Consider the following 24,991-nt stretch of genomic DNA (forward strand, 5'->3'; position numbering starts at 1 on the left):
GTTGCGGAAGTCTCGTGCCTTTGAATTGGTGAAAGAAGCACCTTTCTGACTTGTGCTGCTTTATACCAGCTTCCCTTCCAATGCTAGTGTGCCCCAGACACCACCTGTCCTTGCTGGACTTCTGAGGTGGAAGCCCCGGCTATGTGGCTGCAGTCGTGAAGTGGTTGCTGCTACTTGGCCCAAACATGCTTGGAGCGGGACATCCAGGGTCGCACCCTGCTGCCGGAGTAGTCTGTGACTCTTGCTTGTTCCTTCTCACCGGCTTCAATGTGCAGAGGTCACTGCTTCCTCATAGATATAGTGGTCCTGGCCCTGGTACCCATAGGTACCTTACTTCTTGGAACTGTGGAGCCCAAGCAATTTCTAGCCAAACCCAAACCTGAAACCCCTGGGCCATTTCCACTGTAGCCATCTCCAGGAGTAGGTGCCCTGGGTTCTTGGACCAGGATTAATTCATTGATTCCATCCTCCAAGATCTCCCGGCTCCATGTGCAGTGTTTTCTGCTCCCGGAGACAAGAAATGTGTGTGTGACTGAAAGATCACTTTAACTGCAGGCATCCGTCTCAGGGCGCTGGCTCTGGAGGTCTGAAGATCTTCTGGTTCCCAAGACATTTCCCATACCTATCGGCTGTAAGTACACTTTGCCTAACTTTCAACTACAACCGCGGGAGACCCGTTGGGTTAAGCTTGTTTCCTTTTGGCGCTTTGCCTTTGCTACAATATTTTGGGTGAACTGGCACTTTGCCCATGCTCCCATTAGGGCGCTGGAATTTCATGGACAATCGGCATATTTTTAAAGTGCGCGCGTGATTTTATATTTTGTTAAAATAAAAGCTTTTATACCGCGCTAAATCATCCCTGTGTAAGAGATGTACAAAGTGTACACGTACACTACTGTGCGGATGGAAACCTGGGTTATGTGTTCATTCATCCCCATTTCTCTTTTTTCTGCACAGTATTTGCTGACATTTTTTGGCTGAAAGAACTCATCGGTTTTTTTATTTGTGGGGACCCCCCCCCCCAAACATCCCTCCCCTTTTATTTATTCCCTATCCTTCCAACCCCTTATATGACCTTAACCACCCCCAACAAAATAGCTGGGTTTTTTTTTGGCAAACCATTTTCGGGAAAAAAAACTCTGTAGGAAAATAAACAGGCGATGAATGAACATCGTACCGAGAACTTTCATAAAAGTGAGGACTGATGTTTTCATATGTATATCAGACGTACCTAGAAGATGTAATTTGTGTGCATGTATGAAATGTACATTTCTCATGTATAAAAACGTACAATAAAGTAAGTTTCCATACTTATATGATATGTGAATTTCATATGACTTTAGATCAACATTCAGTTGGTACTTATCGTGATTATAAATCATTAAATCGTTGGAAAAACCACGTTTAACACAAAAAAACGAAACATTAATAACGGTGAGAAAAAAAAGTTTAGTAGACATTGCCATTGTATATTGTTTCTTTGTCATGCTGTGCCATCTAGTGGACTTGAATGGCATAACAAGACTAGTTAAACAATATACATACCTCATTCCCCACGCTGTTCATTCATTCTTACATTTCTCTAATGTATTATATACTATTTTTTGTTGTTTATGGTTTATGCCCCTAAACTACCCCTTCATGTCCATTCCCACCCTGCCCCTCCCTTTACACAATCGCAAGCCCCCATTACATCCCTTCCCTTAACCAAACCCCGCCACCCAACGCCTTCACTTTAGAATGGTACGCAGTCATATTACCATTGCTTTTCACAATAGTAAGATTTTTTTTAATTTTAAAAAACGATATTTTGTACACACTATTTTTTCAATTGATGTTTTTTCCACAGATAATGTATGACTGGATACCGTTATACACCATACACTCACATGCTACACACTTAAACAACAAACACTCCTACACCTTCCAAAACACAGGTATACTGTAGAATACTGTTGAAGAGTAAAGCAAGTGATAACAAACAACCAGGTAAGTAACAATCAGTTAGAGAACTGCTACATTGAAAATAAGAGTTAGAAACATAATACAAAACCTTGGAATATTAACTACTCCACCTTCAAAATGCCCTTCAGAATTAGAAAAGTAGGGGCCTAGTGCCTAGAGTCACAGTTCCCAAATGCAGTTCTCTACAGAACGTTAGGATTCTTTTTAAGAATCTAAACAAGAGTTGACAAAGCCAGCAGGCAGAATGCAAGTGTTACAAAGTTAGCAACTGAAAAAAGTTCTTAGCAGACCTCTCACAATCCAACCACTTAGAGGAAACCCTGGGGAGGACCCTTGACCAGAAAGCAACCACTCAGTCAGAAGAGCTAGGGTAAGGACTTTATGCCAATTAAACTCTATGGAGGTAGGGGGGAGTTGATACAGGTATGTTTACTCACCACCTAAAAACGGATTCAGTCAGGGACCACTGTAGAAGTTCCTGAAATTGCTGGTCCCCTATATCTCATGCCTTTGCTCTCTTGGAGAAAGTCCAGGAGTCCCGGGGGCAGAGTCTGTGCTCTGGTGGATCAGTTCTGGATACTGGACAACTCTACTGGACTGAAGAATGGACCACCACCCCAGCAACTCCCTCAGAGGTCTTGAGGCTTACGAAGCAGGCAATGATCAGCAAAAGCAATTCTGGAGAAATTGAGGCAGTCGACCCACATGGCGGAAACCAATAAAACTGGTCCTGCAAGCCAAGCCGATCTTTGTGTTGGAGAGCTATGACTTTAGGGAATTGCTTATTGTTTCATAAATCGAGGATATGTGGAGTCTCATGGCACAACTCTGGATGACTACTGATGATGTGAGGTCGTCCAAGAGGAAGCTGGTCCGCCCACTTGATGGTTCTGGGACACTTCCAAAGGCAGCATCCTCAAGCAGGGGTCGAGACTAGCTGTTCCCACTGATCCAAGAGTCGAAGCACCAATAAAGGCCTTGTGAAGATCAGTAAAAAGCAGGGCTTCACCGGAACAGTTGAAGAAAGTGCTGCTGGCTGACATAAGTTCCAGGTCTTCAGCAGGCTGTTCCTCTTCATAAGGGTCTTGGCTCCAAAGACGATCCTTTGAATGGATGCAGGAGTCCCCTTGTATTCAGGATTAAAGCTGTAGTCACCACAATCCCACCAATGATAAGGATGTGCACATTAAGGGCTGTCCAATCCTGGACCGCCTCTGGCCAACACATCTGCACAGCAGCACATGCACTTTGGCATCAGCATGAACACAGATACTATAACACAACACAGCCGGGACATTGCACAATTGAAGGGAAAACTACACAAGACCCAAGCTAAATGTGAGGATCTCGAATCAAGATCCAGGAGGAGCAACATTCGGATTGTCGGAATTTAAGAATCCTTCTGTAAAGGCCCAATTGAGCGACATGTGGAAAACCTATTGAAATCCCTTCTACGTACAGAATCCTTTTCCGTTCACTTTCTTGTTGAAAGGGCACATCGCACCCTGGCACCACCACCCAAACCAGGAGCAAAACCCTGCACGATAATCGCTCGTCTACTCAACTACAGGGACAGAGGCATGATCCTGAAGCTGTCCAGAGAAAAAGATACCCTACACTACGAGGAAAACAGAGTGCACATATTTTGGACCAGTGTCCAAACACAAAGGAGATCCTATGAACCGGTTAAGAGACAACTAAGGCTTCCCTGTGTCCCCTATGCTCTCATCTTGCCTGCGAAGATGCAAATCCAACACAGGGGCAGGTCACATTTCTCCGAGAACCCCACGGAAGCTATGGCATATATCAAGGCAACTATCCCTAGCCCTATCCCCCTCCAGCCCCCTCTGAGATCTGGCACGGGACCAGAACATGCAGCCACGGTCAGATGGTGACTGGCTGGGCCCACCTGATTGAGTTGGGTCTGCACCAATATCCTTTTACGTGCTGTGAGGCCTTCAACAAGGATGAAAGGCTCAAATTAATAATTTTGAAAGTTGGGATCACGAGCCTCTGCTGAAGGAAGCCATGCGGCTGCAACAAGCTACCTTCGGGAGAATTCCACAGGTTATGGGGAATCGGATACATCATCGGGTTGTGGTTGATGGTGTGGTTGGGGGTGGGGGTGGGGATTGGGTACGGATTTTGGTTTTGAATGGTAAATGTTAAAAATCTGAGTTTAGTTGCATCGGTCATAGCTGCAATAGCAGATAGCGCTCATAGGCTAAGTCACACAACTATGATAAAGGAGGACTATGGCGCAGGTTGACAGGGGTATAACCATCAAACTCCTTTCATGGAACATTCGTGGCCTCAACAACCCGATCAAGGCCTGGAAAACGACTACTTATATCACCAGACACAACCCCCAGATCATACTTCTAGAAGAGACACGTGCACTTGGTCAAGTCTGCACTAATTTCCTTCCTAAGTGGGGCCAGCTAAGACATTATACTGAATACTCGTCCCACTCCAGGGGGGTTCTCACATTGATCCATCCGGGTCTGGGATTCTGGCTCCGAGATACCGAAATAGATGCCCAAGGGAGATATGTCTTGGTCTAGGGGGGAGGTGTCGGAACGAGAGGTTGTTATTGTCAACACAAATGGTTCTAATATCGACGACCCCGAATTCTACAGCACCATACATAATTTGCTAACCACTGCTGATGATTCAGAAGTAATGTGGGGGGAGACTTCAACACAATCCTCGATTGATTGATATTTTATTTCTATCGCGCTCGTACACAAGTGTTTCAGAGCGCAATAAGGCAAGGGAGGGGAACAGGGGAGAACAAAACAGCGATCTTACTAGGCCCAGTGACATTGAGAACGCGCAAGCGCATGGGAGAGGGGGGAGGGGGAAAGTGCCTGGAAGGGAGGGAGAGGTGAAAAGTGCGAAGCAAAGGAGAAACGGATAAATAACAATAAATAAATAATAAAGGCAACAAACAGTGGTAATGCAGCCAGCAATTTGCAAGTGCTAGGTTTAAGGCAGCAGACAGGGTAGGTCTGATAAGTGCAGGAAGAAAAAGGGGGGGGTGTATGGGTAAAGATACAGACCCCAGTGCAAGGGGTGGCCCGGAGGCAGTGTGGGAGGGTGGCAGGATGAGCAGGTACTTGGGCCCAAAAGACAGAGGGTGGCCAGGTGCACGGTGCCAAGAGAGAACAGATCAGCAGGGTGGAGGGGGAGCGAAGGCAGAAGAAAAGAGGAAGGTCTTGAGGTGCTTCCGGAACCGGAGATGGTTCTCCTCAAGTTTTAGAGTGGCAGGGAGGCTGTTCCAGAGGGAGGGCCCAGCCGAAGACCGAGATCTACCCCCAGCTCGTATCTTAGAAAAACAACTGACCCTGAGTGAGTTGGAGGTAGAGGATCGAAGAGCTCGAGAGGGGAGGTATTTGCGCAGGGATAGCTGAAGGTATTTTGGACCCAGGCCCCAGTAAGCCTTGTGGACAATACAGAGGGCTTTGAATTTAATCCTTGCATCCACTGGGAGCCAGTGGAGAGATTTCAGAGCTGGAGAGATACGATCCCAGGGCTTGAGGCCAAGGACAAGTCTCGCAGTCCTCTTCTGGATTAGTTGCAGAGGGCGGAGAGTAGAGGCAGGTAGATTTAGATAGAGGTTGTTACAATAGTCCAAGCTAGAGAGAACCAGAGCTTGAGATACCATGAGCTTCTGGGGGAAGGAGAGGAAAGGCAGAGTACCTCTGAGGAGGTGCAGTCGGAAATTTGACTTTTTAGAGACCTCAGAGATGTGGGCGGAGAAGGAAAGGGTAAAGTCAAAGATGACCCCGAGGTTCTTAGCCTCGCAGGTGGGGGTAGGAGGAGGGCCAAGGGAGGCCGGCCAGAGAGTGAGGGGAAAGGATGGTGAAGGTGTGCCGATGAGGAGGATCTCTGTCTTGCTGGCATTCAGACAAAGATCATTGGCGGCACACCAATCTTGAATGGCAGTTAGGCAATCGGAGCTGAGAGAGGGAGAGGAGGTGGCAGAAGGCAGCCTGAAAATGAGTTGAGTGTCGTCAACGTAGCACTCGACACAATCCTTGACCGGTCCTCATCTTCCTTCAGATCCCCTACTAAGGCTGCATTGACCATACGACAGATAATGCAACAAATGTCCATGGTAGATATATGGTGAGAGCTACACCCCCAGGAAAAGCGCTACACTTATTATTCATCAGTACATGATTCCGAGTCCCGCATTGAGTACTGGCTTCTTAGCTCAACCTTCTCAAACACGGTCTCGAACTGTGAGATGTATTCGCACACGCTCTCTGACCACTCCCCCTATATCAATTACCCTAACCATCCGTAACACTACACCACGTGCTAAATGCTGAAGAATGCCGCCCGCTATCCTAAGGGACCCGCACGTGTGCGAATCGTTACACATCGAAATAGAAGAATTCCTTCAACTGAACGAAGGGTCTGTAGACAGTTTTGCCACGATATCGGAAACATTCAAGGTGTGGGTGCGTGGCGCAATTATGGCCAAGTCCACGGGACCACTGAGGTCCGTCAGAAAAGAATTAGATACAATGGAAGCAAAGCTTGAACTGCTAGAGTTCGAGTACACCACTACACATCGCAAAGAAGCCCTCTCTGATATACACATGACATTGGCTGAATTCAATAAATTTGATGAACGGGAGATCTAGCACATGGCCGCCCCAGCCCGGGCTCGGAGATACGGGGAAAGCAACAAGGCAGGGAAATTCCTGGCTCAGATGCTCAAAGCCAAAAGCCATCGTTCTCCCGTCACTAACTTTCAGGTGCCCAGTGGGATCATGGTGAACCGAGATCAAGACATCAACGACACATTCTCAGAATTTTATAAGATTATATTCCAATAGAGACACTGTTAAGACGGATTTCTGAACTCTGTCCTGGTGGCGCAGAATTTCAGAAGGCCAACCTAATTACTTGGAACAGGGTAACCTCTGGACAAGCCAGACCAATCAAGGTAGCGATCGCGGCGGTCAAGACTAGGTCTCAAGAGGGGTGAGGGTGACTGAAGGCCCGCAATGAGCACACAAAGCAAGAGCGCTAACAAACTACTCCAAACAGTTGTTATATCAAAAATAGATACACATTTATTTTAAGGCCTTTAAAATAATGACCGTAGCGAGAAAATCACAATATCACAATATTAAACCAACACATACCATATCAACACAATATATATACAAATACACAGTCGCAAGGGTTTAAAGCACGAAATATGTAGTCCACCTGCCAGGGAAGGAAAACAGGCAGTGCGATAATGCTTTCGACTCAGTTCGCCTTCATAGGCACCTAACTAGATGGAAGTCCGAGCCCTGCGAAGAGTGGAGCCTTGTGCTCAAAGTACCTGCCACGCCGGTGCCGACGGGCACAAGGGGAAGCTCTTCGGAGGAAGTCAGGCGGTTCACGTTAGTGCACAGCAGAAGAAGAACAGGTTCCGCAGCTCAAGCGCAGCCTCCACAGCGGGCAGAAGCAGAGCACGAGCGCGGCAAAAGGGTGCTGTTTTTACACAGCAGGGAAAAGCAATGGGATACTGCAGGAGGGCGACCAGATCCTAGATATACTACTCACCGGTCCCCGAAGCAAGCAGACCCAGGCTTCTCCACGATAGTTTCAGCAGCTGGCAGGTTCAGAAGAGCAGGGAACGCTTTGTAGTCGTGTAGAGCAAAAAGACGTCCCAATCGACGAAACCGGCACAGTTTTGTTGCCGCACAGGACAACGGAGCGGCCGTGTGTATTCGAGCCAAATGAACCCTCCTCCCTTCAGACCTGGGGACGCCAAGCGTACGAAGCGTGGGAGAGGGACAAGGACTCGCAATACAACACAACCTGGCGGCGGTTGCAGAGCCAAACTCCTTGGTAAGCTGGTCAGTCAACTGGATGGCCCAGAGACGCTTCCGAAGGCTTACTTGGCAGGAGATGGTTGAAGATGCCGGGAATAGCTGTTCCTGCTATTCCAAAGGTCGAAGCACCAGTACAGGCCTTCTGGTTCGATCAAAGGAGGACAGGGGCTCTCCGGACGACAGCAGTGCAAAGGAGGATTCCTTCAGCGGGTCACCAGCGATTCCTCGGTCCAGCCTCGTAGTTGCAGGATACTTGGCTCCTGTATTCCTTCGTTCGTGAGAACTCAGGAGATCGACATGGTAGTGGTGTTTCCAGCCCCCTCTTATCCACGGTTCCCTTCGCGCCAAAACGGAGGGGAGCCAATGGGAGATCCGCTCATCAAAACACATACCATACGTGGACCAATCACGGACCACGGTGGTCCCAGGCATTCACACCACCCTAGACTCTCTGGCACCCAGGATGTGTATTGGGACCAGACATCCCAGCCCACACCCTGGAGGCACACAAACGACATGTAGAAGCCCGCGAAAGCAACCACGTTTCGCGGGAAAGTACATGCCCAAATAAGGAAGGCCCCGGGTCGCCGGACCTGGGGAAGGTGAAGGGAGCAAGACGGACAGTGGACAGGACAAAGGAGCCTCGCGGCCTGGCCATTTTGGGAGCCAAGCCACCATTTTGGGTTCAGTGCAAAAACGTGCTCAGAACGCCAAAAGGAGCTCAAAATAAACAAAACGATCGCTGCCACCATTCCAGTCCCTGAATGACTTGCACCGATCAAATACCATCCTAAAAGAGTATCTAGGGTCTGTAGAAGGCTAGAGACCCAAGAGAGCTGTAACTTAGCTTACAGTGCCCTCTTGTGTCGTGTTGCACTAAAGCTGCGACACGATAAAAGAAACTACGGGAAACCACGTTCCCCGGTACTGACTGTCTTAAGGGCATGTCAGTTTCCCCGTAAGAAAGGAGCGAAAGCCCAGAGAAGTGCGGCAGAAGGCTGTACTTCTCTGGCAAAGTCAAGAACAAGGTTAAAAACAATAGCAAAAAGTTTAGGGGTTGCCACATGGAAGGAAAATTCCCTACAATTACGAAATCTTTCCTAACACTCGCCCCTCCCAGACTATGGACAGGGGGAACTAATCCACCCCTGGATGAGTCTCTTGTTCAGGTCGGTTAAACATTCTGGACAACCCATCAGCATTGCTATGTTGGACACCTGGTCTATGCTCAATAGTGAAGTCGAAGCCTTGAAGACTTATGGACCACCTAAGCAACTTTGGATTCTCCCCCTTCATGTTCATTAGCCACTTTAACGGCTTATGGTCAGTCTGCACAGTGAAGTGGGTCCCATAGAGGTAGGGCCTCAGCTTCCTTAGGGCCCACACAACAGAGAAACATTCTTTCTCTACCGTGGACCACCTGAGCTCTCTGTCCTTAAGCTGGCGACTAATAAAACCGATAGGGTGTTCCTTACCCTTCTCATCTACTTGTGATAGTACAGCTCCTATCCCAGTGTCAGAGGCATCCGTCTGCACGATAAAAGGTCTTTGATAATCAGGGGCCCTTAGGACAGGGGCCTGGCACAAGGAGTCTTTTAAGCCATTGAAGGCCTTCTCACACTCGTCGGTCCAAGTTACCTTCTTGGGTTTCTTCGGAGTTGTGAGGGCAGTCAGAGGAGCAGCTATGGTGCCATAGTCTGCCACAAAATTGCGATAATACCCCGTGAGTCCTAAAAAGGCTCTCACTTGGGTTTGCGTAGTGGGGGTAGGCCAGTCTTGTACTGCTTGTACTTTACTGGGTAAAGGCTGTATCCTCCCTCCACCTACTTCATGTCCAAGGTAAACCACTGAGCCTTGTCCAATCTGGCATTTACTCGCCTTTATGGTCAAGTGGGCTTTCTGAAGAGCCTGGAGCACAATCCCGAGGTGTTTCACATGGTCTTCCCAGGTGGCACTGAAAACTGCTATATCGTCCAGATATGCAAGACAGAATTCGTCCAACCCATTCAACACATGATTCACAAGCCTCTGGAAAGTGGCAGGTGCATTCTTCAACCCGAACGGCATTACCCGGAATTGGTAAAGGCTGTCTGGTGTAGAAAATGCTGTCTTCTCCCTGGCATGTTCTGCTAACGCTATTTGCCAATAGCCAGCAGTGAGGTCAAACGTGCTGAGGTACTTGGAGGCACCCAAAGTATCCACCAGCTCATCTGTTCGAGGCAAGGGGTGGGCATCTGTCTTGGTGACAGCATTCAGAGCCCTGTAATCCACGCAGAACCTCAATTCAGAAGTGCCTGCCTTTGGAACCAGAACCACAGGACTGGACCAAGGACTACTAGAGGGTTCAATCACCCCAAGGTCTAACATTTTGTTGACCTCGGTCTTAATATAAGACCGTACTTTATCCGACATCCTGTATCCCCTACTTTTGGTAGGTACACTGTCTCCTGTGTCAATGTTATGTTTGCACCAAGGTGTCAAACCAGGGGACTGTGAAAACAGGGGGGAAAACTGCCTAAGCAAACTTTTCACCTCAGCCTGCTGATCAGAAGTCAGGTGAGGGGCCACTCGGACACCCTCAACGGAGCTATCTGAAGGACCGCTCTGGAACAGGTCGGGGAGAGGTTCAGACTCCTCTTCCTCAACGTCTGACGCCAGCAGCAGTGCTGCGATTTCGACTCTTGGGACGAAAGCCTTCAGCCTATTCACGTGGAACACTTTTGGAGCCTGTCCAGGCCTTCCAAGGTCCACTAAATAGTTCACCTCACCCAGGGGCTCCACCACTGTATAAGGGCCTGACCATTTGTCCTGTAAAGCGCGAGGCCTTATTGGATTCATGATCAGGACTTGCTGACCAGGTGTAAAGTTGATGAGGGAAGCTTTCTGGTCGTACCAATGTTTCACCAGCGCTTGCCCTGCCTTCAATTTATCACTAGCCAAGCCCATCAGAAGTACCATCCGTTTTCTGAGCCCTAGCACATAGTCAACTACATTGGTAGTAACAGGGGGAGTGGGCATCTCCCATCCCTCCTTGACAATGGCTAAGGGTCCCCGTACGGGATGACCGAACAGAAGTTCGAAGGGGCTGAAGCCAACACCCTCCTGTGGTACCTCTCGGTAGGCAAACAGCAAGCATGGTAAAAGAAGATCCCATTTTCTTCTCTGGGGCTCCTCCAGAGTCCCAATCATGCTCTTTAACGTTCTGTTGAAACGTTCCACCAGACCATTGGTCTGGGGGTGGTATGCAGAAGAGAATTTGTAGGTGACCCCACATTCTTTCCACATAGCCTGCATATACTTCGACATAAAGTTGCTGCCACGATCTGACACAACTTCTTTAGGGAAGCCAACCCTAGTAAATATGCCGAGTAAAGCTTTTGCAACTGACTTGGCAGTTACAGTTTTCAATGGGATGGCCTCAGGATACCTGGTTGCATGGTCGACCAGCACCAGGATAAACCTATTGCCCGAGGATGTTTGCGGGTCAAGGGGACCGACGATGTCGATCCCTACCCTTTCAAATGGTACCCCCACAACTGGGAGCGGTACCAACGGAGCTTGGATTGTCGCGCCAACCTTACCAGACAACTGGCAGGAGGCGCAACTCCTGCAGTGACTTTCTACTTGCACCCCCATCTTGGGCCAGTAGAAGTGCATGGATAACCTTTGCTTGGTCCTCTTCATACCAAGGTGACCAGCAAGGGGAACTTCATGCGCCAACTGCAGGAGGAAGGGTCTAACAGCAAGGGGAACCACCAACCTCCTATGGTCTCCTTCTGTAGACTCTGTGGGCTCACTATACAGGAGTCCACCTTCCCAATAAATCCTATGCTTCCCAGGAGGTTCACCCTCAAGCTGGGAGAAGGCCTGTCTCCTTAGGCCTTCCAGAGATGGGCACTCACGTTGGCCTTTACTGAATTCGTCCCTATCAGGACCTCCTTCAACTAACAAGTCTTTTAGTTCAGGATGATCGTTGGGGTCGAATACTTCAGGCATCGCCACCTCCTCGTCAGGCTCGGGCGATTGACCAACTTCCTCCACCGCAGTGGTAGGCGAGCTCGGGGGAATATTCTCTTTCCCCCGTCTTGACTTGTAGACTCCTTTCGCCTTGGGTTGCCCCTTCGGCTGGGGCGGCGTATTGGACCTGGCCAATGCTGCCCGTGCTTGAGACCGTGTGTAGGGTCGTTCGGCAGTGTCTCCTACGAGCCCTAAAGCTCTGAGATCATTACCTAATAAGACCTTTCCCGGGACGTTTCTCTGAATGCTCACTGGAATCCTGACAGCTGTACCATTTAAAGTTAGATTAACAGGGATCACGGGAAACATACGGAGGGGGCCGTCAGCCAACTTAGTGGGCATCAGAGTAGCTCTGGCAACTTCCTCTGAGTCTACCAAGGCAGAATCCACTACAGTTCGACTGCACCCACTATCCCTAAGAGCTGGAGTATCCACTCCATTGATCAGCACACTGTCTTTAAAGTAGTGCTTGGTATTATCCGGAATCCTAGCATACGCCTCTGCGACTTTAGGCTCCCAGGAACCCAGGGACACTAAAACTACCTCGGCCTCTATTCCGCTGGGAAATGAGTCCGAGGAGAAGGATGCTCCTGTAATCTCTTCTTCCTCGTAGGAGTAGAAGGCCAGATTAGCGGAGTGGACCCCCAAAGGTCTAACCTTACAACGGGGATCCCCCTTCACATGGTCAGTTGCTCCACAAGAAAAACAAGCCCCAGTGGGTCTGTTTACGTAGGGAGGCTTATTGTAACCAGAGTTCTGTTTTGGAGGCGCACCTCCACTACCCTGTGAGTTCTCTTGTGTCTTACCCTTGTTTTTCTTTTTGTGGCCCTTTTGGGAAGAAGATTTAGCAGATTCCCCACCCTCCATATCTTTGGACTTTTTCCCCTCCTCCTGCTTACCAGGATGAGTTTTGTCCTTATGGGACACTCGATGTGACACCCATAAGTCTGCTGCAATGGCCAGCTTCTTAGGATCTATCTCCTTCGAATCGGCCAAATGCTGCTTAAGCTCCGGGGAAGAAGAAGCAAAAATGTGTTCCAGCATGACAAGATTTATCATGCCGTCGAAGGTAGAAACCTTATAGCCTTCGACCCAGCCAGTTAAGTTTTTCAAAGATTCAGCGACATAAGATACCCAAGTACCACCTTCCTTTTTCTTATACTCTCGAAAACGCTTTAAATATTGGGCCGGAGTCTTCCCAAACTTTAAAATGAGAGTCTGCTTTAACATTGCGAAATCAGCCCGCTCAGCCTTCGACATTTCCATAATGGCACTACAGCCAGAATGGGGCAGTCTACTGAGCAACCACGCAATCTTATCAGCATTGTCAACTTCCTGGACCTCGCATGCATACTCAAACGCATTCAGCCAGTCCATAATGTCATTCCTCTCTTCATACACACTGAGCAGATCTTTTGGAAACCGTGGATGAGAGGAGGCCCCAGACCCATGTCCAGGACCCTTGGATCCATTTGCAACCTGAAGCTTGGCCAGTTCCAACTGGTGATCCCTGTCTTTTTGTTTTTCTGCCTGTTCGATTTTTAGTTTGGCTATGCTGAATTCAAGCTCCTGCTGCCTAAACCGCAGCTCTTGCTTCTTGAATTCAAGCATAGCCTCCCCATCAGCACTGGCAGAGGAAACATTAGACAGCTCGTCCTCCCTGTCCTCGTGGTCGCGGTGGAACAGTGCGGCGGCAGAACCGTCGGTTCTACCAGTGAGAGCAGCCCCACCACCTTCCGCACTGTCCTCAGAAGTAATAGCGTCAAGCTGCGCTTCTTGCCACGCCACGATTCTTTGGATCATTTCCAATTTCGTGCCTTGAGAGGAAACACCTCTCTCCGCACACATCTTTTTCAGCGTTTCTGATTTGGAAGCATTTAAAGTTAACAACGTACTTGTTTCCATACTGTTTGATAGGACTATGGCCTTTTTAAAGTTATACTATAACAATTCACTACGTGTACTGTTTGGAATAACCTGAAATGCCTTAGTTCGAGCGCAACACTGGATACCTTCAGTCGTATCCCACCGCTGTACACCAATTTGTTAAGACGGATTTCTGAACTCTGTCCTGGTGGCGCAGAAGTTCAGAAGGCCAACCTAATTACTTGGAACAGGGTAACCTCTGGACAAGCCAGACCAATCAAGGTAGCGATCGCGGCGGTCAAGACTAGGTCTCAAGAGGGGTGAGGGTGACTGAAGGCCCGCAATGAGCACACAAAGCAAGAGCGCTAACAAACTACTCCAAACAGTTGTTATATCAAAAATAGATGCACATTTATTTTAAGGCCTTTAAAATAATGACCGTAGCGAGAAAATCACAATATCACAATATTAAACCAACACATACCATATCAACACAATATATATACAAATACACAGTCGCAAGCGTTTAAAGCACGAAATATGTAGTCCACCTGCCAGGGAAGGAAAACAGGCAGTGCGATAATGCTTTCGACTCAGTTCGCCTTCATAGGCACCTAACTAGATGGAAGTCCGAGCCCTGCGAAGAGTGGAGCCTTGTGCTCAAAGTACCTGCCACGCCGGTGCCGACAGGCACAAGGGGAAGCTCTTCGGAAGAAGTCAGGCGGTTCACGTTAGTGCACAGCAGAAGAAGAACAGGTTCCGCAGCTCAAGCGCAGCCTCCACAGCGGGCAGAAGCAGAGCGCGAGCGCGGCAAAAGGGTGCTGTTTTTACACAGCAGGGAAAAGCAATGGGATACTGCAGGAGGGCGACCAGATCCTAGATATACTACTCACCGGTCCCCGAAGCAAGCAGACCCAGGCTTCTCCACGATAGTTTCAGCAGCTGGCAGGTTCAGAAGAGCAGGGAACGCTTTGTAGTCGTGTAGAGCAAAAAGACGTCCCAATCGACGAAACCGGCACAGTTTTGTTGCCGCACAGGACAACGGAGCGGCCGTGTGTATTCGAGCCAAATGAACCCTCCTCCCTTCAGACCTGGGGACGCCAAGCGTACGAAGCGTGGGAGAGGGACAAGGACTCGCAATACAACACAACCTGGCGGCGGTTGCAGAGCCAAACTCCTTGGTAAGCTGGTCAGTCAACTGGATGGCCCAGAGACGCTTCCGAAGGCTTACTTGGCAGGAGATGGTTGAAGATGCCGGGAATAGCTGTTCCTGCTATTCCAAAGGTCGAAGCACCAGTACAGGCCTTCTGGTTCGATCAAAGGAGGACAGGGGCTCTCCGGACGACAGCAGTGCAAAGGAGGATTCCTTCAGCGGGTCACCAGCGATTCCTCGGTCCAGCCTCGTAGTTGCAGGATACTTGGCTCCTGTATTCCTTCGTTCGTGAGAACTCAGGAGATCGACATGGTAGTGGTGTTTCCAGCCCCCTCTTATCCACGGTTCCCTTCGCGCCAAAACGGAGGGGAGCCAATGGGAGATCCGCTCATCAAAACACATACCATACGTGGACCAATCACGGACCACGGTGGTCCCAGGCATTCACACCACCCTAGACTCTCTGGCACCCAGGATGTGTATTGGGACCAGACATCCCAGCCCACACCCTGGAGGCACACAAACGACATGTAGAAGCCCGCGAAAGCAACCACGTTTCGCGGGAAAGTACATGCCCAAATAAGGAAGGCCCCGGGTCGCCGGACCTGGGGAAGGTGAAGGGAGCAAGACGGACAGTGGACAGGACAAAGGAGCCTCGCGGCCTGGCCATTTTGGGAGCCAGGCCACCATTTTGGGTTCAGTGCAAAAACGTGCTCAGAACGCCAAAAGGAGCTCAAAATAAACAAAACGATCGCTGCCACCATTCCAGTCCCTGAATGACTTGCACCGATCAAATACCATCCTAAAAGAGTATCTAGGGTCTGTAGAAGGCTAGAGACCCAAGAGAGCTGTAACTTAGCTTACAGTGCCCTCTTGTGTCGTGTTGCACTAAAGCTGCGACACGATAAAAGAAACTACGGGAAACCACGTTCCCCGGTACTGACTGTCTTAAGGGCATGTCAGTTTCCCCGTAAGAAAGGAGCGAAAGCCCAGAGAAGTGCGGCAGAAGGCTGTACTTCTCTGGCAAAGTCAAGAACAAGGTTAAAAACAATAGCAAAAAGTTTAGGGGTTGCCACATGGAAGGAAAATTCCCTACAATTACGAAATCTTTCCTAACAGACACCAAATCGAAGGAGGAGATAACAGAATACTTACATGCACTCGATCTCCCAACACTCACCTCGGAAACACGAACGCTATTAGACACCCCCATTTCACTGGAGGAAATAACAGAGGCAATTAAAGCTTTAACCCCAGGCCGGGCCCCGGGAACAGACGGTCTGGGAACAGAACTATATAAAGAATTTCAAGACAAACTAGCTTAGCCCTGCTGAAAGTCTGGGAAGAGGCCATGGAACGGGGTATTCTACTAGACACTATGCGAGAGGCAGTAATAACGGTACTCCTCAAACCCCAGTGACCCCCCACAAAATATGGGCTCATACAGACCCCTTTCAGTTATTAGTTATTAATACAGACGCAAAAATCTTTGCAAAAATTCTGCCGACCGGACTACTGCCCTATATGCCCATATTGGTTCATCACGACCAAGCCGGCTTCTTACCGACTAGATCCACAGCCCTGAATCTAAGACGACTCTTCGGAGTAATGGCACAGATAAACCCAAGGGCGAATGTGGTTGTACCGTCACCAGATGCCGAAAAGGCTTTCAATTCTGTCTCTTGATGCTCGAGAGATTCGGACTGGGTCAGTATTTTGTAAAATGTGTCTGATTACTCTACACATGCCCGGGTGCGAGGGTACTAACCAACCACACTATTTCTGTTGAATAGAGGTACCAGGCAGAGCTGTCCCTTCTCCCCCATCCTGTTTGCGCTCACAATTGAACCCATGGGCAAATATGGGCAGCAAAATCATGCGCACAGGGGTCTCCGAATGACTGGGGCGCCGCAAATAATCTCCCTCTATGTAGTTGACACTCTACTATACATCCGAAATCCCGAAGAAAATGTGGCCCCATTATGGCTGATATCGAAAGGTTCTCTGAGTACTCAGGATATAAAGTGAAAATTGCTAAATCCGACCTGTTTCCGCTTACTTCCAACATCAAAGACATGACCAACATACAAGGTGTCCGCTATCTGGGTATCATGATATCAAGGGATAAAAGCACACTATTTGCAGATAATCATGGGGAACTATTGCAAACTCTCTCCATTAAACTAAAACTATGGACCAGACTCCCCATCTCATTATGCGGGCGAATATCACTTCTTAAGATGGTGGTGCTCCCCAAACTATTATATCTGTTCTGTAACGTCCCATTCTGGCCTGGCAGAACATTTTTTACAAAACTTAACACATTGACCTCTACATTTACGTGGGGGGGTTGGGAGGGTCTGCCAGGCTGAAATTATCCAAAATGGCAGAACCTTTCTCAAAGGGCGGGATCTCAGCGCCTGATTTCGAACTTTATTACTTAGCATCGCAGGCACACTTTGGGAGACACTGGTTCGACCCTGTTAGGGAGAATTCTCTGTAAGGCTAATTTCCCAAACCTAGTGAGTCCCCCAGCAGCTTTGCTGGATTTTTTGGGGTTATTTTTTTCTCTCCTGCTAAGAGTGAGATTCTTTTGCTCCCACTCTTAGAAATGATTTGAGGTGTTCCTTTAACTTTCCATGTGTTTTATGGGCTATGGGGTCTTTTACTCCATAGGGTCTCGTGTTTTTTTTGATGTGGGTTACACAGCACCCTCCGTGCCGTAACCCAGGGGTGTCGTAGCGACCCCCCCCAACATAGACTCCATACCCTGGGACTGACTACTGTCTCCCAGGGCATGTAAAGTCACCATTGGCTTTGCTAGTCCCAAATTATGAACAGAAACCAGTACAAACCATCATATTGTGGACGTACTGGTCGGGGCAATTGGGGTCTGTTGTTTGAGGGGGCACGTCTCCGTCCCCCCTGATCGAGTTTTGGCTGATGGCAGTGGATACTACTTTTTATATTCGACCGCGAATATATCTCTATGGGATTTTCCCATTGTTCGAGGCTACCAACTTTAATTATTTAATTCTTATAGCCTCGAACATACCGCCGGTTTATTTATTTAATATTAATTCGCCGGTTGGTATTTTTCACCAGAACTCGATTCTAAAATGGTGTTTGTGTTCTCTTCTGTGACTCCAACCCAAGTCGAGCCCTTTGTTCCACTTTTTGGCAGGCTTCTCCACAGAAGCCTCCAAATGTGGTGCCACTCTGTCTGGGTACCACAGGGGGTGTGGGAGGGGGTTTAGGCACCCTGGACTGAGTTACTTTGGTAACTCAAGTCGCACTTTTGTGTGATTTGGCCCAAGTGGTGAGCCAGGCGGCCGGCTCACCACTTAGCATGTTTGATTGACAGCTAGGCTGAGTGAATGGGGGTGTGCTGCATAAAAGCAGGGCTTTGGGGACTGGAACTTCAGAAGTCGCCACAGGACCTAAGAATCCGAGGAGGGAGAAGCTGAGCCGACCTGCAACGACGACACCACCGGTGGAGCCCTGCTGAACCGTCTCACCACTTTTCCCAACGACAGAAGAGATCTCCAGCCCGGAGAGTCTTCTTCCTTCGACTGGTGGGGATAACCAGTCTACCTTCTTTTCGCCTTCCTGGAGCATCTCGTGGCCGCCTTGCCTGTGCCAAGCACCCCGGCAACCGGGATACCACGTTTTCACCACTACCGCAAACCGAAAGGGTAGTAACTTTGTAACGGAGATCTCCGCGGCTGGTTTCTTCCCTGGCAGTGCAACGACCTTCATCCTTCCTCCACAACGAGATCTTCTCTTCCTCTGGACGACGCTGTGACTTGCACCCGCTGCCAGGAACACCTGCCCCCGCTGGAGGATCCTCTCCATTTAAGGTACTGTGTTCCGCCTGGCTTCCCTTGCAACCGTTTGAACGGGGTGTATTAAATCCTCGTCTCTCGAACCTGGGTTAGCCTGGAACACCTTAGCTAACTTTTCTGCACTGAACTAAACCTTTTTCGAACTACCTCCACAAACTTCGAAGACTCTGTGCAACTGTCTGATCTTGGGCATCTTCCGCCTGGCTCCCTTGAAAGTGGGCCTGGCACCTAAACTTCCTTGCTCACCAGTAGACTGTGCCTTCCTAACTTACTGTGGTTCTTTAAAAAGTGTTTAGTGTGTATGCTTCCATAATTCTGCTTTTCCCTCCCTTTTTATTTAACTTGTTGGAGTGCCATCGAACGTTAAGCGCTCACCTCTGTCTGGAAATAAGTGGTGTTAACTAAGACTTGTCCAACAAGTAATCCGGGATGTACATATGATAATAGTGATTGTGTTTTGAACTTATTTTATCAATTTAGTGCTAGTGTGTTTTATAAGTGTGTGTCAAATAAATAATTATATATTTTTACACCCAAGCTCTGGACAGTGTTTGCTTGTGCTACTGTATTTCTGTACCTATTTTGTATGCTCTGTATACTGCCTAACTCTTCTTGAGGGACGTCTGACTGCTCAGCCACAGCTACCAAGTGAATCTGTGTGGTACAGACTGCTACCAAGTGGGTTTACTGCCAAACACCTGTAGTCTTAAATCTTTTGCAGTGGTCCCTAAGGGAACTGCACAGGTTTCTGCCTAACAGACCCAGAAGATACGGCTACACATATCCCACTGGAAAGGTATGCAGCATCCCCCTCGGATGTACAATCTGTGATGTTCGACCCCAAACGGAAATACTCCTGCGAATACGATCCCGTGAGCACATCTGCAAAAGCATGGTTTAAGATATATAGAAGGATCGGTCTTAAGACCCATACGATCCAGAAATACTGCTATGGAATTTCCCGGGCATAATACCTACCTTTGATAAGGCACTACAGAGGGCATGGGACCCAAGCATACAGTTCAAGATGCGTGACATGTTCCTGGGGGGTAAATTCTATCGAATGAAAGCCGCCTTTACTGCCAAATGGCCTACATTCCCAGCAGAATCGCCCACACACAAATATATTGGGGTAATGACAGAAACAGGGGGACACCAGAAGAGTGGATCTGCATTATACAACTTAGTTCAAACACACTCCGGATCATGTAACAACATTAAAGAGGCCTGGGAGCGGGATTTGGGAATAGTACTGTGTGAAACTAACTGGCTTAGATACTTCCAATTTACTAAACCTGTCTCTATGAACTCAGGGATCGCGACTGATCCAATTTTAAGGTACTAAATCAACTCCATTACACCCCTGCTAAACGGGCTAAGTTTGTGGACCGTCACACGGAACTGTCCCAAATGCAATGCCCCTAAGGCGGATTCATATCACATGTACCTGGCCTGTCCACCTTCGGTTAAATTCTGGTGAGAGGTGGCAGAAATCCTAGAAGACATCACCACAATTCCGGCCACACCCTCCCCATGGAAGTACCTATTCGGCGATATCGGTAAGGTGACAGGAACCACCAGACGTCTCTTTAACGTGGCTTGCGTAGTTGCAAAGCGAAACATCCTAAAATGTTGGAAATCTACAGAGCCCCACAGAAGAGGGGACTTTTTGAAAGACTTGTCAATGATAAATGAATTTGAGGAACAATTCACTATAACTTTACCATCAGCATGCCGACCAAGACATATGGGCACTGTTCCGACTTTAATGATGTAATATGCTCCCTGAGGAGGAAAGTATTGTGCTGTCGTCTTCCTAAAAATACCTGTGAACCGTATGACATGTGCAAACAGATATGTGCACACTTCTCTGTGTTTTTCTTTTTTTTGATTACGGTAATGTGTGAACTCCTTGTAGCTCAGTTTTGATGCAACTCTCTTTGGGAAAAATAAAGGCTTAAAAAAATAAAACAAATAACGGGACTTAAAGATACCGGTGCTCTCCCCCATCCCTAGAGTGTCTTTGAAAGAACTTGCATGTCCATAAAATATATGCCATGCATAAACATAAGCTCATTGCGTTTTCATTTCAATGCAAGGAGTGTCTGACTATTCTTCTATTGTAACTTTGTGTTTTTTGGTTACAGCCATGTCCATTGTCCACTCCCCATGAGCTTCCTAGAGTGCCCACCAGATTTAACAGAACACGACGGTTACATTGATGAGGCCGATTTATTCTACATGAGCCCGCTGGCCTGGCTCAATGCAGAATTTGTCAATGAAACGCTATTGCCATCACATTTGATCTTCTTCAGTGTACTGGAAAAGGTAACAACATGTTTGAAAATTATTTTAAAATCCAAACCACTGTTATTTGAGCCTTATTTATTTGCATTTTGCATCTTGTGGGGGTGGTCTTGGGTGTTTGGCGTTTTTAGGGGTGAACCAGATTGACTGGCGGTCTAACCCGTTATGTTGCCTCATTCTAAGAACAATATTTGTTTACATAAAGTGGCCAATTTAGTGCCCCTCACTTCCTCCAGACACTTGCCAAAACTTGCACAAAGATTCGCTAAAATCCGGGCAGGTTGGTTACTGTGCCTTGGGGTGACTCACCTCCCCACTAGCTTCTCTATCATCCTCTCCACATGCACTCTCTGAGAGGAAGCAATATGATACAGACATTTTAACAATCTATGCCCAACCCTATGATCGCAACACCCCATCCTTCAAGCCCACTACCTGTACTTGTTCATCCTCGAAGGAAGGTGGGAGAACTGCAGTCAAGATACCTGTATACTAAATCTCCCTCACTTATCAGACCCCTGGCACTTTTTGCTGGACTTGTGGGTTATTTTCTTATGTTCCTGAGTGAGTGGGAACCTTTTTCCCCCCACTCGCCCTTTCTTTTACTCTTTCCAAGGAAGTTTTTTTTTTTAAATTTATTTTTAGCGTTTTCAGGAATCACAGTGCTTGTAGACTCGTCTGAGTCTTCTATTTCATGGTTAACCTGGTGGGGGTTTACCATAGAGGTCACTAATTGTAGCCAGGCTATCAGGTGGCCCACTTCCTCCCCAACCCCTTCCCCCTGGTAACGGCTTCAAACCATACTACTGATTCTGCTTCCGCCCATCTCAGGTGGTCCGCCCACCATTTCTCCACCCTGGGTCTGTGGGCCGCCTTCCAGCCCATTGCGGTCCTGCGCTTGGCCAGGATGTAAACCAGGTCCTTCATCTTGCTTATGTGCTTTAGATTGCGTGGCCTGGGAAAAAGCCCGAGCATGCATGCCCAAGCCGACCCCACATCCAGCACCACTCCCCCACCGGCCATCTTAGTCTTTATTTCGTCCCAGAATCTATGCACCTCGGGACAGGCCCAGAACATGTGTAGCAACCCCGCCTCCACCTCCCCACACCTGGGGCATTTCTGCGTGGCCGAGCCTCCAAACCTGGCTATTTTCCCGGGGGTCAGATAAGCCCTATGGGTGACATACAATTGGATCTGTTGGAGTCTCGCATTTCGTGACACCTTTTTATGGTACCTTTGAGCTCTCTCCCATTGCCCCTCTGTCATGGGTCCTCCTACCTCCTCCTCCCTGTCCTGCCTCAGTTGAAGCAGTTCCTTCCCAGCCTTAGCTCTCAGGAGCTGGTATACCCTGGATATCTCGTGCCCACCCTCTGAAACATCGTACATCGTTTCCAGGAAGGTATCAGGTTCTTCCGCCAACACCGTCTGAGGCCACCTCTCCCTCACCCGTTTTGTGAGTCTGGTGTAAGTTATATATTGGCCTCTATGCACCCCTGTCTCCTCCTGCAAACTCTGGAATTCTAATACCTCCCCCTCCTGCCATATATCCCCGAGGGTGGCCAAACCCACCGGTTCCCAGTATCTATGGACTACCCCAAGCAATTGGGAGTCGTTTCCACACAGCGCCAGCAGCGGAACCTGCTGGGAGAGCGGATCCGGATCACCCACCGTTCTCCACGTCCTGCGCCAGACCTCCCAACCAGCTCCAATAGTCTCCCTCTTCCCATCAGTTTACTCTTTTGTAGCCACACCGTCTCTCTCAGAAAGTATGGAGCTAAGTCGCCCTGCAAGAGTCTAGCTTCTGCCGAGTCCTCTGACGACAACCACCTGGCCACAAACAACAGCTGCCCCGCCAGATAATAAAGCTCAAAGTTCAGCAAGTTTATGCCCCCCCTGTCACAAGCATTCTGTAGTTTCCACAGGGCCACTCTGTTCCTGGAGTTGCCCCATATGAAGCTCCTGCACATACCATGAAGTCTCTTGAAAAAACTTCTGGGAATCAGATACGGGACATTTACAAAAAAATGTAAGAGCCTGGGCAAAACCACCATTTTGAGCAGAGCTGCTCTCCCCATCATAGATGGGGGTAATCTAGACCAGAACACCATACTATTCTTAACTCCCTCGATCGCTTTCTCTGTATTATGTTCGTGCTCTGTTTCCGTCCTGTGGTAAATGTTTACTCCCAGATACCTAAATGTCTCAAGTTGCCAGGGTATTTGCAGGATAGGCAGCCTCTCCAACCGGACACTCTTATACCTTCCCAAGGGGAACAAACTAGACTTCCCGGGGTTCACCGATATGCCCGAGAGGGTGGCACAACAATCCATCACCTCCAGTACATATTGCAGGTTTTCCTCCGGGTAGCGCAAATAGAGGAGCATGTCATCTACATACAGCGATATCAGGTGCATGCCACTTATCGTACTAATCCCCACCTCCCCGTATTGTTGTCGCAAGCATATTGTCAGCGGCTCTAGTGCCAGTATGTATAACATGGGTGACCAGGGGCATCCCTGTCTGGTCCCTCTGCTGAGTTGCCATTTGTCTGAAATTGTGGATCCCGTTTCAACTCTCGCTACCGGGGTGCTATATAACATCTGGACCCACCTGATGTATCCAGGGCCCATTCCGTAACCTTTCAGGGTCGCTTTCAACCATGGCCACCGCACCGAGTCAAAGGCTTTGACCGCGTCTAGCGACACGATGGTGTATCAACTTACCAATCATCCTCTTTAGCCTATTGGCTAATACTGGCGTGAGTATTTTACTGTCCTGATTGAGCATGGACAAGGGTCGATAGGACCCGCACTTCATGGCTGGCTTGCCTGGTTTTAGAAGTGGGATGAGCACTGCCTCGCGGAGGGACGATGGTAATTACCCCTGCTCGTAGCCTTCATTAAACATGGCAAGCATCGGCTGGAGTAGCTCCTGCTTGTATGTCTTATAAAATTCGCTAGGCAACCCGTCTGACCCAGGCGCCTTACATGTGGACAGATGTTGGATCACCACTTCCAGCTCGTCCAAGGTAACGGGGGCATCCAGATCCGCACGTTCTAGGTCATCCAGAGTGGGCAGCCCTATATCCTCTATTGTTCCCAGTATGCCTTGGTTCATATCCTCCCCTGTGTCCTCATATAGTTGTCTATAATACTTGAGGAACTCCTCGTTTACCCCCTCCTGGGTGTTACGGGTTCGGCCTTCCGCATCCCTGATCTCTCTAATCACTGAGCAGGGGGTCTCGCTCTTATACAGCCAGGCCAGCAATCTACCCGGCTTATCCCCCCCCTGCATGTAGTCTCTGTGTATTTCTTGTAATTTAATTTGCATAATCCATCCCAGAGTCCACTGCAGGTTAACTGTAAGTCTTTTATCTTGGCACTGTTCTCCCGGGTTGTCTCCTCATTTTGCATGAGACCCTCCAGCTATCTTTCTGATTCCTGAAGTTCCCGTTCAATGCCCCCTTGGAGCCCTTTAGATTTCGATATAGCGACCCCCCACACCACCACCTTAAACGCCTCCCATACTGTACCCACAGAGCGTACACTGCCCGTGTTAGTTTCAAAATATTCCTCAATGGCCTCCCTCAGGTCCTCTCGAAACCCCGCGTCCTGTAACACCTCAGTTCTGAGTCTCCATGTCGGGATGCGCGCCCTGGGGGGTTGATATCGCCACTCTACGACCAGAGGCAAGTGATCGGATAATACCCGAGCCTTATATTCCGCTCCCATCATTTCTCCCAATATCTCGGACGCTGCAAACACATAGTCTAGCCTCGAGTGCAGTCGTGTAGTGTGATTGTCTATACAATGGATGCAGCTTCCTCCAGACATCCACTAGGCCTAGGTCTTCCAACATTGTCCCCAGCGCTTTAGCCGCTGGCGCTGGCTTCCCTGATTTGTCATCTGACCTGTCTATTCTAGGATTCAGGGTACAATTAAAGTCCCCTCCCCACACTATCGCGCCACCCGCCAGGGGGCTAATTTTACTGTATA

At 48.7% G+C, this 24,991-nt stretch overlaps 1 protein-coding gene across 2 annotated transcripts in view; it reads left to right on the forward strand.

Moving 5' to 3' along the window:
- PIGB (phosphatidylinositol glycan anchor biosynthesis class B) overlaps positions 1 to 24,991 on the forward strand; it is a 706,437-nt gene that overhangs the window by 195,852 nt on the left and 485,594 nt on the right. For both annotated transcript variants that reach the window (XM_069624862.1, XM_069624861.1), the window contains exon 11: positions 20,837 to 21,017. In XM_069624862.1, coding sequence (XP_069480963.1) covers positions 20,837 to 21,017 — 181 coding nt within the window. The remainder of the gene's footprint in view (positions 1 to 20,836; positions 21,018 to 24,991) is intronic.

The sequence above is a fragment of the Ambystoma mexicanum genome, chromosome 11 (genome assembly GCF_040938575.1).
Source record: "Ambystoma mexicanum isolate Mex_15411 chromosome 11, UKY_AmexF1_1, whole genome shotgun sequence".
Classification (NCBI taxonomy): domain Eukaryota; kingdom Metazoa; phylum Chordata; class Amphibia; order Caudata; family Ambystomatidae; genus Ambystoma; species Ambystoma mexicanum.